This window comes from Oncorhynchus masou, chromosome 21 (assembly GCF_036934945.1).
Source record: "Oncorhynchus masou masou isolate Uvic2021 chromosome 21, UVic_Omas_1.1, whole genome shotgun sequence".
Classification (NCBI taxonomy): Eukaryota; Metazoa; Chordata; class Actinopteri; order Salmoniformes; family Salmonidae; genus Oncorhynchus; species Oncorhynchus masou.
In genome coordinates this window covers 12,901,669-12,918,197 of record NC_088232.1, presented here as the reverse complement: position 1 = coordinate 12,918,197, position 16,529 = coordinate 12,901,669, and the positions used below count along the sequence as shown (strand labels likewise).

At 43.0% G+C, this 16,529-nt stretch overlaps 1 protein-coding gene across 1 annotated transcript; it reads right to left on the bottom strand.

Annotated features, from left to right (window-relative positions):
- Positions 1 to 2,324: 2,324 nt before the first annotated feature.
- Positions 2,325 to 16,529, bottom strand: LOC135507821 (ATP-dependent RNA helicase DHX15-like). The gene is made up of 14 exons (XM_064927500.1): positions 16,343 to 16,529; positions 14,686 to 15,022; positions 13,791 to 13,984; positions 13,026 to 13,185; positions 11,656 to 11,874; positions 11,244 to 11,411; positions 10,925 to 11,011; positions 6,354 to 6,503; positions 5,945 to 6,053; positions 5,526 to 5,717; positions 3,735 to 3,857; positions 3,363 to 3,553; positions 3,035 to 3,204; positions 2,325 to 2,824 (listed from the first exon to the last, which is right to left on the bottom strand). The coding sequence occupies exons 1-14, from the start codon at positions 16,402 to 16,404 to the stop codon at positions 2,707 to 2,709; spliced, it is 2,280 nt and encodes a 759-aa protein (XP_064783572.1). The 5' UTR covers positions 16,405 to 16,529; the 3' UTR covers positions 2,325 to 2,706.

The window sequence follows — 16,529 nt, the reverse complement described above, 5'->3', positions numbered from 1 at the left end:
TGACGGCCTAGGAAAAGGGACTCCCAATCACGGCCAGTTGTGATACAGCCTGGAATCGAACCAGGGTCTGTAGTGACACCTCGAGCACTGAGATGCAGTGCCATAGACCACTGCGCCACTTGGGAGCCTGTTCATCACCTCTAGCGTACCTACACCGTGGAAATACAATACTGCATTGTGCCTGTTCCCAGTGGAAAGAGAACCCCTCAATGGGTTTTAAAAAGGCTCAACACAGGCTATTATTTTTAAGGAAGCGCCTTTGATGTCTGCTCAAAATGTATTTTATTAGTGTTGTGGCTAGTGCACCTTTTTATTGTGTAATCTGCTGGGGGGGGGGGGCAACACCAGTCACCCCCTCCACAGTAACTGACTGGAACATCACAGTGCGATGGCAGGCAGATTTATTTTACCCAAGGCCAAAACAGAACATTTGTACAGATCCTTATTGCCATGAGGCTTTTTAACACAAACACCTAGTTTTTTAAATATCCATTGATGATGTGCTACTTTTAATGTCTGGTGTGTCCTTGTGTTTTTATGGTGTATTTACTGGTAATGTATGTATTGGCTGGTACAATTACATTTCCCCTCTGGGGGATTAATAAAGTACTATATCATCAGCTGCTGAAGCCCTATTGGGTTCATCACAGTGACGTCCACTGTAATGGACCTTCTCATGACAGTACAACGTTTCGTAATCCCAGACACTCAACAACCGGAAACGCCATGGAAAAAGGTAGCGGCATATATGTTTTATTGGAAATAATGACTTCTCCGCTAGTTGTAGGTTACTATTCAAGATACAGTGAAATAGCAAAGACACCCATAACCACATCAATGGATTACAGTACATTTTTGCAAGTGGGCGTTGAGGTCCTGGTTAAAGATAACACTCCCCAGTTCTCCGAAAGATCCATTTGCCGCAGAATGACTTCACACGTGACCAGTAGCCAATACCACACACAAAGCATCATTGAGGCCAAGAGGGCTGTAAAAGTCAAGGGACTGTTGAAAAAGAACAAGGATCCGTACAGGGCTGTTAGCTTACAGGGTCACAGGACTGCATCATGGGACGTTGCCTGCCGAGCTCCCTACTGCCTGTCTTGCCAGCTCAGCTCAAACCCTAATGGCCTAACTGGAAGGCCTTCGCTAAGAGGGTCAAACAGCTGAAACCAACACAAACTGTATACTTTAATTCGGAGACACCAGGCTGCGAGAAGGTCAACGTGTGTGGATTACAACCTCAAAGACACGAGCACCAGTGCTGCAGAAAGCAGATGCACCACGCTTCCATGTGGTGGACACAGGCTCAGAGGAGGAACTAGACACCTCTAAGCCCTTCCAGACTCAGCCAACACAGAGGGGGAAGGAGAGAGAATGCTCAGAGCCATGTGAATAGAATATACTGTTTGGGGGGACCTATACCCAGCAAAAAGAAAGACTATACAAGAGTTCAAAGTGTAATTTCATGCTTTCATACAGTTTCTGGACATGAAGTAGCATTGTTAAACACTTGTTTTCAAATTGCATTGAAGTTATTTTTCAATGTTATGAATGTTGACTTCTTGTTCATCGGAAGGAGGAAGATGTAGTAGTTATAACATGCACAGACTAAACTAAGTAAACATGCCGAAGCTAGAGCCTTGTGGTGACATTTTTTATACACAGGGAGCATCAATGTACAAGTTTAGGATTAAAATGTCATTTTCAGCAATGCTAATGTAAGGTATACTCAGGAGTGAAATTTAGGTGGTATGGTCCGGTGTCCCGGCGAAATAAATAGTGGGGGTACACCATACCAGTAAAATATAAGCCTATCACAACAATTAAAACAAAATGTTGAGAAAACTATAGTCAATTACGCCATTATTTAACATTACCGCATGTCAGCTGCATGAAAATGAGCAAATCTATTTCAAAACGTGCGATAAACTCTCCCAATTGCATGGTGGTTCTACGAGAACACTGAAGTGTTACCAAGGCGGAGATATGGAGACACGTGGCCCAGACAGAGAAGTGGACGCATCAATTCACGCTGTAAGTGGAGTGTGCCTAATGACAAATCGCTGAATGTCATTGCATGTTAATGTTTTTCTAACAGATGCCGATTTCCATTCATCAAATTGCGGGTGCACAGTGCACTGTTTGGATGTTGGAATTATTTAGTGAGTGGACAAAAGGTACACGGGTAGCCAACAGGAGTCTTTTGAAGTGATCCACTTTCACCCCTGGGTATACATAATGTATGTTATTTACAGGTTATTCATTTATAGTTAACAAACAAATATTTTAGACAATCAAAGACATCGTCAACGACCATGAGCTATTATTCATTATTTTATTCAAGTCAAAGCTCCTTTATTGAAGAAACAAGGACAACCTAGGCAAGTACACTTTTTTTTTCTCAGGGTTCACAATTTCCTAGAGGAACATCAACAATATCCACATGAATGCTCATGCTTAACATGTTAAATGTATTCCTTTTGAAAATCTCTAATCAGAATAGTCTAGTATTTGACTATTGATATCAATTTCATAAATGCTTACAAGTTATACACATTGCTATTGAATGGACAGAAAAACAACAAAAAGTTATAAAAATCATATCTTGAATCGAGAGAAACATTAAGATAGAATACAAACTTTAAAGTATGAATTGTGCCAAGCTCTTTCAAAGGATGTCTTCCTCTCTCCAGTCGCTGTTAATCAGTACTGGGAATACTCCTTTGTCTGGAGTTTGGCAACAATTCGCTCCAACTGCCTCTTGGCTTCACACTGTGGGAAGTTGCCCATTTCGTAGTACTGAGGAGCAACCTTCACCAGCCTGGGGAGACGAGATCAATTAAATCAAAGTCGCATAATACAATCAAAATATCCAATAAAAGCATTAATTAAAAGCCTATGTTTAAGTGTTAACGAGTAAGTCATAAGACATGAGTATTGAAACGTTGACGCTTATCAAAAATCCTTGTTATTCGCTAATCGTTTTATTTGTGTTGAGATTTGAGTTAAGACTTCATGACCACAAACGTACCATTCCGGTTTGATATCTGAGCAGGTGCGAATGTAGTTCTTGGTGGTGAGGACAAACTCATTGTAGAGCACCCACTCTGGCTTGTGGTCCAGGACGGTAGACGGGTGTAGCTGGACCACCTGGTTGTCCTTGACTGTGAGGTAATGGCCCGTGCGCTCCAAATGAGCCACCTAAAGCAAACAAGAAAATATGATATAATTTCAGAAAACACGCACGCAAAGTGAGATAAATCGTATTTGTTCACTTAACGATGAATATCAGGGTTAGGCTCAATTCCATTTCAATTCAGAGAGTTAATTGAAATGGAACCTGCCCTGCACAGACTGACCTGCATGAAAAAGCCTGTGACGAGCGCTCGGCGGATGTTGATGTAGTAGTCTCTGCTGGTGAATTCGGTGCTGCGCCGGGGCAGGTTGAAGCGGTCCATGATCCGGGACAGCTGCGAGCGCACGTTGTCGGCCGACATCAGCGAACGGTAGTTCACAAAGTTGTCGTAGCACCACTGTGTAGACTCGTGGTCTGAGAAACGACAACACAGATCAACCAAAGTTACAGGCAACGACAAGTAAGCCTCATGTTTCACAAAGTGACTTAAAGGGAGCCTTCTGTTGAGCCTTCTGTTGAGAAGTCCAAGACCATATCCGATTACCCATATTTTTATACCCTATCAAAATAAAATGTTCGTGGCACCCATGCTTACTTTGTTTGAAGGCGTGGTAGACGTTGAGGAGCGTCAGGTGGTCTCCGTCAATGTGGGCGAACCGCATCTTGGACTCGTCCGCCGCCTTCTTAGCCTCGGTGGGGCGGACGAAACACTGCGGGACTAGACAAGGTTGGTATGGGCCCCAACACAGACGCCCATAGGGATAAGTCAAGCATTCACAGAACAGAGGAACAAGGCCTATTGTAGCTAGAAAACTTCACAGAGAGCATAGGGGGACAGGACCAAGTGGTGTGTTTATGGAGGGGGGGCTCTTCCGACTGCATGTTGACTGGCTACTAGCTTGTCAAGGGGGTCAACACCTAACCACATCTGCAAAACAAAAGAGGTTTCACACACCTGCAGAGCGTTAAAAGAACATTGAACTTGAGAACAGTGTACTGTATATATAACATTCAAGAGAATCCAAGTCCATTTCACATTCAAGTCAATGGCTACATAAAACTGCCTTGACATTATAAATAGATGTCCTTATATGATGTCACTACCGACATACAGATGTGTGGAAGAGGAACATCAATACATCCAAATTGGGAGTTTTTGCAACACCACCGGATCATAGCTCATTCATGTTTAAAATGTGTATTTGACATTCAAGGTCGTCATTTCACATTCACAGACCAAATTCAACGGGAATTTCAGGAAACGTTACAAGAATCAAAAAATGTATGGCCTTTGTATTGAACTGGGATTTCTATGAATCTCCTAAATTGATATTGAATCGACCACCAAATCAAATCACAAATGTGTATGAGTAAAGCATGAGGGGAATGCCAATTTGAAATACTGTGAAAAGTCCAAACACTGAACATTCTATATGATAGAAACAGAAATCTCTCTTGTCATATTGAACGCAAATAGTTTCCCCCCAGTAGTAAAACCAAAACCAACATTGGCAAAGCTTAAATATAGCCTAATCAACCACCCACATGCAGATAACAAATAATCCTGTAAAATTTGAAACCTCACTTAAAACAAAAATAAAGACCAGGCCTTGATGAAAAATTATTTTGACGAGTAAGAGCATGACAACATCTTGACGATAAAAAATAACTGCCGGTGCAATTGGGCCAATAATACATCAAAAGAGACACCATTAAAGCAGCCATAGACAAATCACTAAACAAATGCAAAGAGGCAATGTTTTAGACCCATCTGAGAACAAAACATTGAGGTGCCTGCCCTGCACAATTGCACTAAGGATAAACACTCCCAGACTTCAAGCAGTTGGAAGAAACCTGGTCAACTTTTCAATTTGATACGGAATACAATTGGTTTTCAGTTTACTTTTCCATCAACCATTAAATTGCTAATGGTCATTATCAATCAAGGATCTAACCAGTAAGCCATCCAAATCCTTTGTGTAGACCCCCCCAAAAGTGTATTTTTCCCTGGGGCCCGCTAAGGCAGAAGTTTCCCACCATTGGCTTTTTGTCATCTCAAATTTTGATTTGAGAAATACTTACCAAATATTGTGACTCGTTAACTTGATCCCTCCATATAAATCGAATACTTTCTAGCATCTTTGCTAACTAGACCTGCAAGCCCCCTTAACTGGTGGCCACATCTTTACTTTTCAAAAAGAAGAATTAACTCGTCTACCATTAGGAATGAACAAATATCATTAACAAAGCACAGAGGAGACGATAAATCTAGAGATCTCCATCTTGCATTAAATTGGAACCCACAGTGTTAAGAGGGTGTCAACTGGTGCCAAGAGAGGGCACTGGGCGACTTTGGATGCCAGCCATCCCGGCCCTGGGCCATTACCTGACAGCATGGCGGTGATGGAGAGGATCTCATTGGAGCAGTTGAACTCGCAGCTGGCGATCACCATCTTGGCCAGCTGGGGGTCCAATGGGAACTCTGCCATCATGGAGCCCAGCTCTGTCAGGTCGCCGTCGTCGTTGAGCGCCGCCAAGTAGTTGAGCAGCTCCAGCGCCCGCATCAGGGTCTCTGGGGCTTGAGAGCACAAGGGAGGAAGCAAGAGGAGCAAGTGATCAGTACCGCATGTCACTTTTACTTTTCTGGCTGTTAAACAATCAATCAACAAATTATATTTTATGATAACCTGGTTGGTCAAAAGGTAAATCAAGAAAGAAGGCTGCCAGTCAGTTTCAATTGAAACAGTTTCAAACTAAAGTAGCACTTCCAACAGGCAGGTATTCCAGCCAACACTTGGCCCCCACCTGGTGGGTCCATGAAGTCAAAATGCACCAGGTCATCGATACCCAGCTTCTTCAACTGCAACACGACAGAACCCAAGTTGGACCGGAGAATCTCGGGATACGTGTTGTCCTGTAGTGGAATGGAAAACAGTCAGATCTGTAGAACATGAAGCCATTCTACTGGTATCATATCATCTGTTGTGTAACAAGGTCGGCTTATTCTGCCAAATCATGTGTTTTACAAGAGCTGAGCGTATTGGCCAAAACAGGCTTCTGTAAAATGCCCAGCACCACACGAGATACGTTAGACTATAAACATTTCCTTAATAAAGCCATTGTCCTCAACATTACCAATAAGATAACAATTTATTCAATAGTCCATTCAACCATGTACTTTGCCCCAACATTTCTACAATCCAGGACAGTTCACCTGCATCTCGGTCTTGTAGGCTTTCTCAGTGTATAGACGGAAAGTCTTCCCTGGCCGTGTCCTGCCAGCGCGGCCCGCCCTCTGCTGCGCTGAGGCTTTGCTGATCGCCGTGACCAGGAGAGACTCCACCCTTATACGAGGGTTGTACACCTGTGGGTTACAGAGTAGGCAACATTCTCACTCAAGTCTTATTTTATACAAATTGGTGGATGTGGATTCCACATTGGTTAATGTTAACTCAAAATGACAACTAGGTTCCAGTTTAACAACGTTTACTTCACCGTATGACCACAGTGCATAGTCGCCATCACACTGAAGCCACGTCCATCTCCAGTGAGACTACTGCGCAGGCGTACTAATAACAGTGATAGGAACGTAATAACAGAAATATAGGGACACCAATAATAGGGACACCAATAAAACAAAATAATAAAAATCATAAGTAGTATTTAAGTTCCCCATTACAAATGGATTGTTTGACAAAGTTTTTATTTGTATTATGCAAGCTGCCACTTTCCATTACTGAGTGCCCTTAGGAGCACAAGACCGGATGCTCCCTTTTTAGTTAGATAGTCAGCAAGCTGTTCCTTTGTGGCAGACCGGGAAAACAGCTTTGAGGTGTGGAATCACAGTTCGCTCTTAGCTTCAGGCGGAGGTCAGATGTGAATGTCCCTTGACAGCTGTTTCCCTGCAAAAATGCAGATTTGATGTCTATGGAATGAAGTTTCCATTTTTTTCTGGCAGATCACTGTCAGCAGCAATCTGAGTGACTCTGAGGCGCATGTTGTGAGTCTTTTGGGAGTTCTAGCCACTAGACATGCTTTAGGCACTATTCCATCTAAGGATTCTTTAAGGGTACACACCCACCTTGTTGAGATATTTTTGGCCAATTTCTTTGACTTCCTCAAACACACCTCCAATTACTGAGCTCATCTAGTTTAGCTGTCAAATGAAACGTCCTTTGTTTCAAGTACATCATAATTGAAAGTCATTCTGTTTTTTGGTTAAATTCTGAGATTATCTACAAGTGCCAGGTCAGCTGACCCTGTTGTACCAGAAAGTGCAGCAGGTTCAGAGTACTGCAATTTGTACCAGTTCTGGTGTTTTCTGTTGGCTTTCCCTGCTCGTCTAATGACTGTTGCTGTGTGTGGAATATCACTTTCTCTGTCCATGTATTCAACAGTTTCCCCAGTTTAAGATTGGAATAACCATGTTGTCTTAACATGCGGCTGTTGAATGTTTTCCTCATTTGAACACAACATTATTACCTTTGTCATGGTTGAAGGTCTCTGCTCCATTTCCTGTGTCAGTTTCAGTGTTCACATCATTGGATGTGACATCTGGTAGGTTTGGGTCTGTTAATGTGTCCTTTTTGTCATTTTTCAGTAGGAGGCTGATTCTTAGCAACAGCCCGTCAAGCTTGTTGATCAATTACATTTTGCAATTGAGTGATGCACCCTGACGATTGTGCCTCTCAAATATCACCACACCATCTTGGCCAATGACTACTCCCGGTCCTTTCTACTCTTGACAGGCAACTCGTTTGTGGTACACTTTGTTTCCAGTCTCGTATTTCTCATCTGTGGGTCGAAGCTGTTTACACAGAGCCCTACGAATTCTATCTGAACTCTGCTTCTGTGAATGCTTTTCTCACTGCATGTGGTGCTGTCCCACCCATGCACTCAAACTGGTCCCTTCTAGTGCTGGCGGCTTGTCAACCTGTACAGAGGGAAGATTAGGGTTTTGCCCCAACACTAGTTGTCATGGGCTGTAGCCATTAATATTGTGCATTGAGTTTATTGCCATCAAAAGCCCAATCTAGGGCCGTTTTCCAGTCACATCCATTGTCTTGCTTCTCTTTCAGCATAATCTCTGAGAGTGTCTGATTAGGTCTCTCCAGAAGTCCATTTCTCCATGGACTGTACGCAGCAGTTGTCTTTACTTCCATGTTGGATTTCTCTGCCATTTCATTATTATTGAATTCTCCTCCATTGTCTGTACAATTTCTGGGACGGGTCATGCACACTTATCCAGGAATGAATGAAGTGCTTGACGATTTCACTGGGTTTCTTTGTATTCACAATGCTTCCAGAACTGACGCGTGTGAAGTGGTCAATTATGTGAAGGTACCACACACTTGGTCCTAGCTCAAGTAGATCTACAGCCACCGTTTCATTGTACTTGGAAGCCAGTGGCAAACCAACAGCTGGTCCATTCAAGCTACCATTGAATGGAAATACTCTCATCAACATTATTCCCAGAACTGCCTAGTCATTTCTTAAGTCTGTCAACTGTAGCATGTCCAAACTATTTGTAAAGGTTTAACAATTTGTGTTTTTCCTCTGTGGTCATGTTCTCTGTGTCCTTCAGAATCTCATTTTTACATGGACTCTGTGTGTTGTCTTTGTCTAAAATGTTTACACAATTGTGGCCTGAGGTAGTAAGTTCAAGGGTCACTGGTTGTTTAAACATCACTGCCTTGTCATTTTTTATGTCTAGTACAGCCCCTGCCTTCTTGAGGGAAGCTTTGCTTAATAATAAGGGGATATCTGCAGAGATCACCTCGGTTTCAATGTGACACTGGGGTCTGACCAATTTTTGCTGGTATCTTGACTCTTGGTAGAATGGACGACTCTTCCCATCTCCAAATTTGAAAGTTCTGTTGCTTGGTGTGTCAATCATATTTTGTACTTATTTCATATTTAGTCCACTGACATAGCGATTCAAGCCATTTCGCGCCACAAATGGTGCGTATACATGCAGTATCAAATCACAGCAGATCATAAGGATTCAACCTATTCAACCTCAGAAGCAGATTAATTTTAAAAGTGTAATGTTACACTGCTCCATCTCTGTGTTTACATTTTCCTCTGTTAGGTTTAAACTTGTTCATTCTTATGGAGGACAGTTTTTAATCCAATGGTAAGTGCTTTGACAAATAGCACATTTTGATCTACTTCCATATTTGTCCAGTGGATTTGTGCCGGGCTATGGCGCCCTCTTCTGGTCGTCTTGAAAACGTGACATGTTGGCGCCTTTTCTCTGCTGCTCGGTGTAATACGCCACGTCACTCACTTACATTTCATCTGTTATTGGCCCGACAGACTTTAGTGCGGACTTCACTGACGCAAAAGCACTGTAGGAGCAGTAAAGCCAACGGTTTCTCCCACCACCCATACAGGCAGTATTTAGAAACTTGAAAGCTAACTGGGAGAACCATATCGTACTTGCGCATCCTATTGTACCTCTGTTTCTTGTAACAACTGTCAAAGTTTGAATATGCTTCGTTGTCACGGTCTTTCTCTTCTTTAGGAAACACAGAACCCAGTGCTCTGATTAAAGTTATCATACCGTCATCCTTGTTCAAATCCTCAGCGGATATTTCCAGTGCAGTGTCTCTTGCTCAAACGATCATACAACCGCAAGTGCTTGCTTTTTAACGTCCAGATTAGTAACCCGTGTCAAGATTCCAAGTTCATTTCCCCAATTTTAATATGACCTCTTCTCGCCGAAGCAAGGTAGCGCATTTGAACGCTAGTCATTAGCTCTCCTCTGCTACCAATGTTAACTCAAAAGTTTTCAGTTTAACAACGTTTACTGATCAATTGCTTTAAATTTTGAGGAATGATATTTCTTTAGCATGAATTGTCTTCAAAAATTTTAAGTGCGATTTTTTTCTGAAAGGATCGTAAGGGCGATAAAGAACTGAAAACGTAAACAGAGTATTGTGGTTGATATACTGTTTTAAAAGTACATTACCATTTCTAAAAAATAATAATAAATAAAAAGATTGTGCTTTCGTGATCCGTATTAAGTTCAAATTGCACTCAGCGCTCTCCATTGACAGACTGGGGAGAGCAGAGTGCCGACCCCTCTACTAAAGCCAAGGTTAGCAGAGTAAAAGTTTGAGGAAAACGCCACGCACCTTGATTCTTTCAAACAATTTCATTTACATTTACATTACATTTAAGTCATTTAGCAGACGCTCTTATCCAGAGCGACTTACAAGTTAAGTTTTACCTTTATTTAACCAGGCAAGTCAGTTAAGAACACATTCTTATTCTTCAATGACGGCCTGGGAACAGTGGGTTAACTGCCTGTTCAGGGGCAGAACGACAGATTTGTACCTTGTCGGCTCGGGGGTTTGAACTCACAACCTTCCGGTTACTAGTCCAACGCTCTAACCACTAGGCTACCCTGCCGCCCCCAATTTCCACTGCAATTGTGGTGAAATCTATTTCAGTCAAAAAAAAGATCCCATCTTGTCTTGCGTATTTTGTTTTGTTGACATTGGGAAACTTTACTGATTCTGTTTCTCGGTTTCTTGGAGGTCTGTCATGAGTTGTTTAAAGCGTCAGGTAATTAATCCGCATGAAACGGTTGGATGGAAACCTGGTTACTACTATCATTTTTCTATCTGCATTGTGCTTAGATTGTGGATGACAGAAAGTTCAAGTGTCACTTATTGAAAAAAGTACACGTTTTTTAGCACTAATGCCAGGTATTCCCTCTGGGTTTGAAATGACGAGGTAAGGTTAAACAATTATACAGGGAGAGAAGTAGCAGCCTACCTTTTGCTTGGCAAAACCGGGATCGATCACAAACACCACTCCGTCGATGGTAAGGGATGTCTCAGCAATGTTTGTGGAAACCACAACCTAGGGAACATGCATTGGGGTTAGCACTAGCAGACAACTGGAAATCTTTGGTGATAAATGAGCACCAATGTATGAAATCTGGGTTGTATTCAGTAGAGAAAAACTAAAATCTGTGTTCTGATTGTACAAGTTCAGGAAGTACCTTCCCATTTCACTCAGTTTCAAAACTTTTTTCTTCCTTCTGAACACAACCCTGTTTTTATAGTCCCGGGCATGATCTGCTGGTCAGTACCTTTCTTCCTATCGCACCGCTGGGCTTCCTGGGGGGTGCGGCCTCAAAGATTCTTTGTTGCTGCTGGGGGGGCAGTGTGGAATATAGTGGAATGACTTTGATGTCGCCGACTTCAGGTCCCAAGTCGTCGATCTCCCGTTTGATCCGTTTACAGGCCTCATCAATTTCCTGATAGTTCAGAGTCAGACAATATTCATGTTGAGCAGCAGACAGGTACCCTGAAAGTTAAACCTCCCCCAACCATTCAACTTATATTCAGGTGACAACCTTGGTGTTGTCAGCATCACGCTTCAACACTGAACTGAACCGTCTTGACTGCATATGAGAAGGGGTAGAGGTATAGCCCTTGACTAGTGCCCAGTGAAACAACTCAAACTATCTGGATTGCATTTGAGAAGGGGTGGAAGTATACCTCTTGTCCAGTGAGGAACAGCAGACAGTCCCCCTCCTCTTCCTCACACATGTGGATCTGAACGACCGTGCGGATGGCGGCTTCCAGGTAGTCCCGCTCCGGCTCAGGGGTGTAGAAGATCTCCACGGGGTGTGTGCGTCCAGGAATAGTCAGCAGTGGACAGCTGTCAAAGTACACTTGGAACTTCCCGGCGTCTAACGTAGCGCTCATCACAATCACCTGGCAAAAAACATATTCCTGTTAATGCTTTGTGGTTAAGAATTGTTGCAATGCCACTCTGTGGAGAATAGTGAAATCATGACTATGGGACCCAAAGAGGGACACATCTACATTTGAATAGGGATCTAAGATGGACAAGCAAATAACTAGGCTAAATGACATTGGGACTAACTAAGGTAAGTGAAAAGCAATCCAAAAACATAACCCTTAAAGAGCAAATGCCTTTAAAAAGCAAATAAACCCCTTTGAAAACAGCCTGTGACATCGATATGAATCAGAAAGTTATTCTAGTGTTGTCTAAAACAGTTTGGATAATCCGTGCATCACAATGGGTAAACGAAGGTTGGGTTTTGATTTGACAATGTCCATTTGTCCACTAACATGGGGTGAATAGCTGTGGTGATTGCTCTCGATCCAATAGTATAGACAGTGAGACAGACATACCCAGCAGCTCTGATGTTGTTTACATAAAACACGGTGTACATTTTTTTATTGACAATTACAGCACAAACACCTTAGTTAAATGTAAAATTTCGCAACTGAAGGATCCTCTGCAAAAAAAGACTAAATGAATTAACAGATTTCTTGAGTTACGGTATCTTAGGAGTCATTCTGGGGATTTTGCAGATATTAAATAGGCTTCAGTGTCTACAGTGTCTCATGGGCGACAAACATTAACCAAACGCAGAATCTGTCAGGAAACACCAAGACAGAAATCTCATTTTTTCTAATGAGCAACAGAAAAACACATGCGCCAATCCTCATATTCCGTGGCTCTTTAAGGCCTTTTGTACATTCATGGGGACTGGGCTACACCAGGGGTTATTTTTGGACTTGGAAATAGTTAGCAGTAAAGCAACATCTACAATTGACATGTGATATTTTTCGCTCCATGTAACTCATTCAGTTATGGTCAATACCATTTTAACTGCATCCAAACACAAGCAAATTTAGATTAAACCAATGAATCAAATTAATCTTCAGAATTGACTAAATGCAAATGCTAAAGATACCAACCTTGGTATATGCCCCCTTTCTCATTTGTCTTTCCTTGATTCCCCACCACTTTCTCAAAACACAGAAGATTCAAATCAAGGACATGAGGAATCGATGAAAGACTTGAGATCCCCCCCCGGACTCAGAGGCTGTACCTTGAGGTCTGACCTCTGTCGGACCACCTCCTTCAGGACTCCCATTAGGATGTCTGTGGCCAGAGTTCTCTCGTGGGCCTCATCCAGGATGATCACGCCATACCGCTCCAGCAGGGGGTCGTTCATGGCTTCCCGAAGCAACATACCATCTGTCATATACCTTAAAAGGGGAAAGGATACACATGCTTTGAAACATAGCAGATGCTGACCTAGTGATGGCTTGAAATCCAAAATGTGTGTTCATTGATCTTACGCCTCCTCAAAATGAATACATAAACAAACAACCTTTGCTCCCTTTTAGTCTGCAGCTGTAACACTATACCAAATCATTTTTGACCACAGTAGTCTAAAATAACTTCATTCTTATTAAAGCATGTCCAAAGAAATTTGAGTGAAGCCGTGTGTGTTGAATTGAATTAACTGGCTATAACCCAAATGCTTGGATCGTGTATTGTGGGGGTATTCAATTACAGTTCTGAAGGGCCAAAATGCTGCGTTTTTGTTTGACCTATGTTGTGTCCAGTAGGCACAAAACAGGAGAAAACTCTTGAACTGAGTGAAACGACAATTGGTACCATCTGAAGTTCTCCAATAACAAATGCTCATTTTCTAATTCAGTTGAATAACGTCTTGCAGCGCTTTGCTACAGGTGTGCCCTAATAATGATGATCCTGGTAGTAGGCGAGAATGAAAACCGCAAGTGTTTAAGCCTGGAATTGAATAACCCTGATGTAGCCTCTACTAACCAGACAAGCAGTTGCTTACTTCAGTATGGTCTTGGCGGAGCTGCAGTCCTCAAATCGTATGGAGTATCCCACCTCTTGGCCCAGCATGACGTCCATCTCGTCAGCCACCCTCTGGGCCACGCTCATGGCTGCCACCCTCCTGGGCTGGGTACAGGCCACTGCCTTCTTGGGGCCACCCAAGCCCTTCACCATGTCCACACACCACTGGGGGATCTGAGGAGGGGAAAGGGAGGGCATGTTATGGATGGTTCTGTCTGCTGAAACAAACATATTCCAAGGTGCATTGGTTTGGAGGGGGAGAATTGACTGGAATGCCAAATTACAAATCGCCCCTATACGCTACCTCTTCTGTGTTTGCAGATCTGAGGGAACAAAGTAGGTGTAAACACAGTGATGTAATCACTTGGCCTTCAATGGCATGTGGAGGGAGGGAGGTGGGGGGGGGTATTGCTTACTGTACACCTATCTGATTCCATCAGAAAACAAACAGAGGAAACAGGAGATCAAACTAAAAGTCAACCCAAACTGCATTTTCAGCTTCAAGCGTGAAGATTTGCCAATGCAAAAATGCAAACTAAGCACTTTTGCAAAGTAGAAACACAGAAAAATGTAAGGCTAGGGTTGACATTAAGGGTATCCCTATTTCCCAGGACAGGTGACCTGAGCAGGCGCGCAAGTTTCCCCAATGGGCAGAAGATCGTTTTTTAACCGATAACCAAAATGCTAAGAATTCTAGTAGTTTAGTCTTTCTGATTCCTCCCATGTGTTGGTGAAAATAACTTAATATTTTCAGGGGCAAGTGATCATAATCTTTCAGCCAACCCCCCAAAAATACTCCTGTCTTGCCCAATGGGCAAGAGCCTTTTAGCCCTTAATGTCAATCCCTGTTTAAGGACCTTCAAACAGAACTGCACCTGTGTGGTTTTCCCGGAGCCCGTCTCTCCGACAAGCACGAAGCTCTGGTGTCGTGCCAAGATGTCGTTGAAGCGCTCCTTGTACTCCCACACAGGCAGTTGCAGCCTCTTCTTCAGGATCTCATAGTAGCGCGGCGTGTGGGGCAGGTTTGTGAACGGGTTGATCTGCTGCTGCATGGCTGTCTGCTTGAGAGGCAGCATGCCTCCCCCGGCCATCATGGTGTTGGGGGGCAGGACAGAGGGCTTCACATCCCTATCTCGGTCCCGGTCCCGATCTCTGTCGCGGTCCCTGTCTTTAGAGCGTTCGTCACGGTCCCTGTCGCGATCTCGGTCTTTCCTAAAAAAATTGAAGAATATAAATAAGTCAATGATTGTATATTACTTGAAATAAAGTACACTTTAATGTAGTGGGACATTTACAAAATGTGCATAATGACAAAAACAAATTCAGTCATATTTCGGGTTATGTCTATAAGAACTATTACTCAAGAATCAGTGGATTTATATTATTCTTTGACCATTCAACAGCAGGACATTTGACAGATTACCATTTAATGGAATCCAAATCCAAGTGTTTCTCCTGGTCACCAAAATACTATTGTATGTAGATTAAGTGATAATGCAAGTTTGATGCAATATTAGAAAACGCAAGTGTTTGTTATTTGGCTATATTGCAGCTGAGAGGCTCGTTCCTGAACTTGAGAAATAGGCTGGCCAATTAATTGGCAAATAAAACCCAACTCCATGATTAAAGGAATACATTTGTTATTGTAAGTTGCCCACAAGATCCAACCGAAACTCAACCCCTCTGAATCAGAGAAGTGCAGGGGGTTGCCACATTGGGCACCTGTTGTTGTGGGTGATTAATTGCCTTGCTCAAAGGCAGAACGGCAGATTTTCACCTTGTCGGTTCAGGGATTCAAACGGGCAGCCTTTCGGTTACCTGCCACCCAGCTCGTGTACATAAACGGAGTTGAGCGGGGACGTGGGCTGACTGGAGCTCCAATGACAATGTGTCGCATATTTCTATTTAACTCGGCAAGTCAGTTAAGAACAAATTCTTATTTACAATGACGACCTACTCAAGCCAAACCCTAAACCGGACGACGCTGGGACAATTGTGCGCCGCCCTAAAGAACTCCCCATCACAGCCGGTTGTGATACAGACTGGAATCGAACCAGTGTCTGTAGTGGCGCCTCCAGCATTGAAATTGGGTGCCTTAGACCGCTGCGCCACTTGGGAGCCCAATTAAGGGCTATTTTTGGGGTGCCATGGTTTTTTATAAAAACTCGATTTTACATAACGTCGGAGCTCCAGTCCGCTCACTCAACTTCCTTGATGTAAAGACATCGTCGAATCGAGTTAACGTTACTTGGCTAGCCAGTTTACTCTGTATAACGTCAGCGCTAGGCCGCAGAACATCAACACGTGTCTTATCAACATGACTACACGAGCGTCACAAGCTGATTAACATAGGAAGCTCGCGGATATTGTAGCTAATCGTTCATCATCGCCACAAAGTAGCCAGCTAATAAATGATAACTAGCAAGAAGAAACATTAGCCGGTTGATAGCTAGCTAAACAAAACAAGCTAGCCGTTCGCTAGCAGCAACTTGCTACCCGAAAGAGAGTAGATGCATGAAACGAGAAGCTTACCCATCAGATCTCTTTTTATTTGAGTAGTCATCTCCTAAATCTAAACGGTGTCTTTTAGACATGATGAATAAACATAGATTAAAAAAAACAAGGGTATATTTAGCTACTTTCCTTACAACCGGCTAGCTACGGTGATCCGCGCGAGGAAGCAAATTCGGGTAACCCGGAAGCAGTTTGTTTTAGCTCG

What these genes read in the sequence shown, in the direction of transcription:
- LOC135507821 (XM_064927500.1), bottom strand. Translation starts at nt 16,404, where the DNA reads ATGTCTAAAAGACACCGTTTAGATTTAGGAGATGACTACTCAAATAAA. An exon ending in TGTTCCTCACTGGACAAGAG is followed by an intron (nt 11,412 to 11,655) that starts GTATACTTCCAC and finishes CTGAACTATCAG; the next exon opens with GAAATTGATGAGGCCTGTAA. An exon ending in TGACTTCATGGACCCACCAG is followed by an intron (nt 5,718 to 5,944) that starts GTGGGGGCCAAG and finishes TGTGCTCTCAAG; the next exon opens with CCCCAGAGACCCTGATGCGG.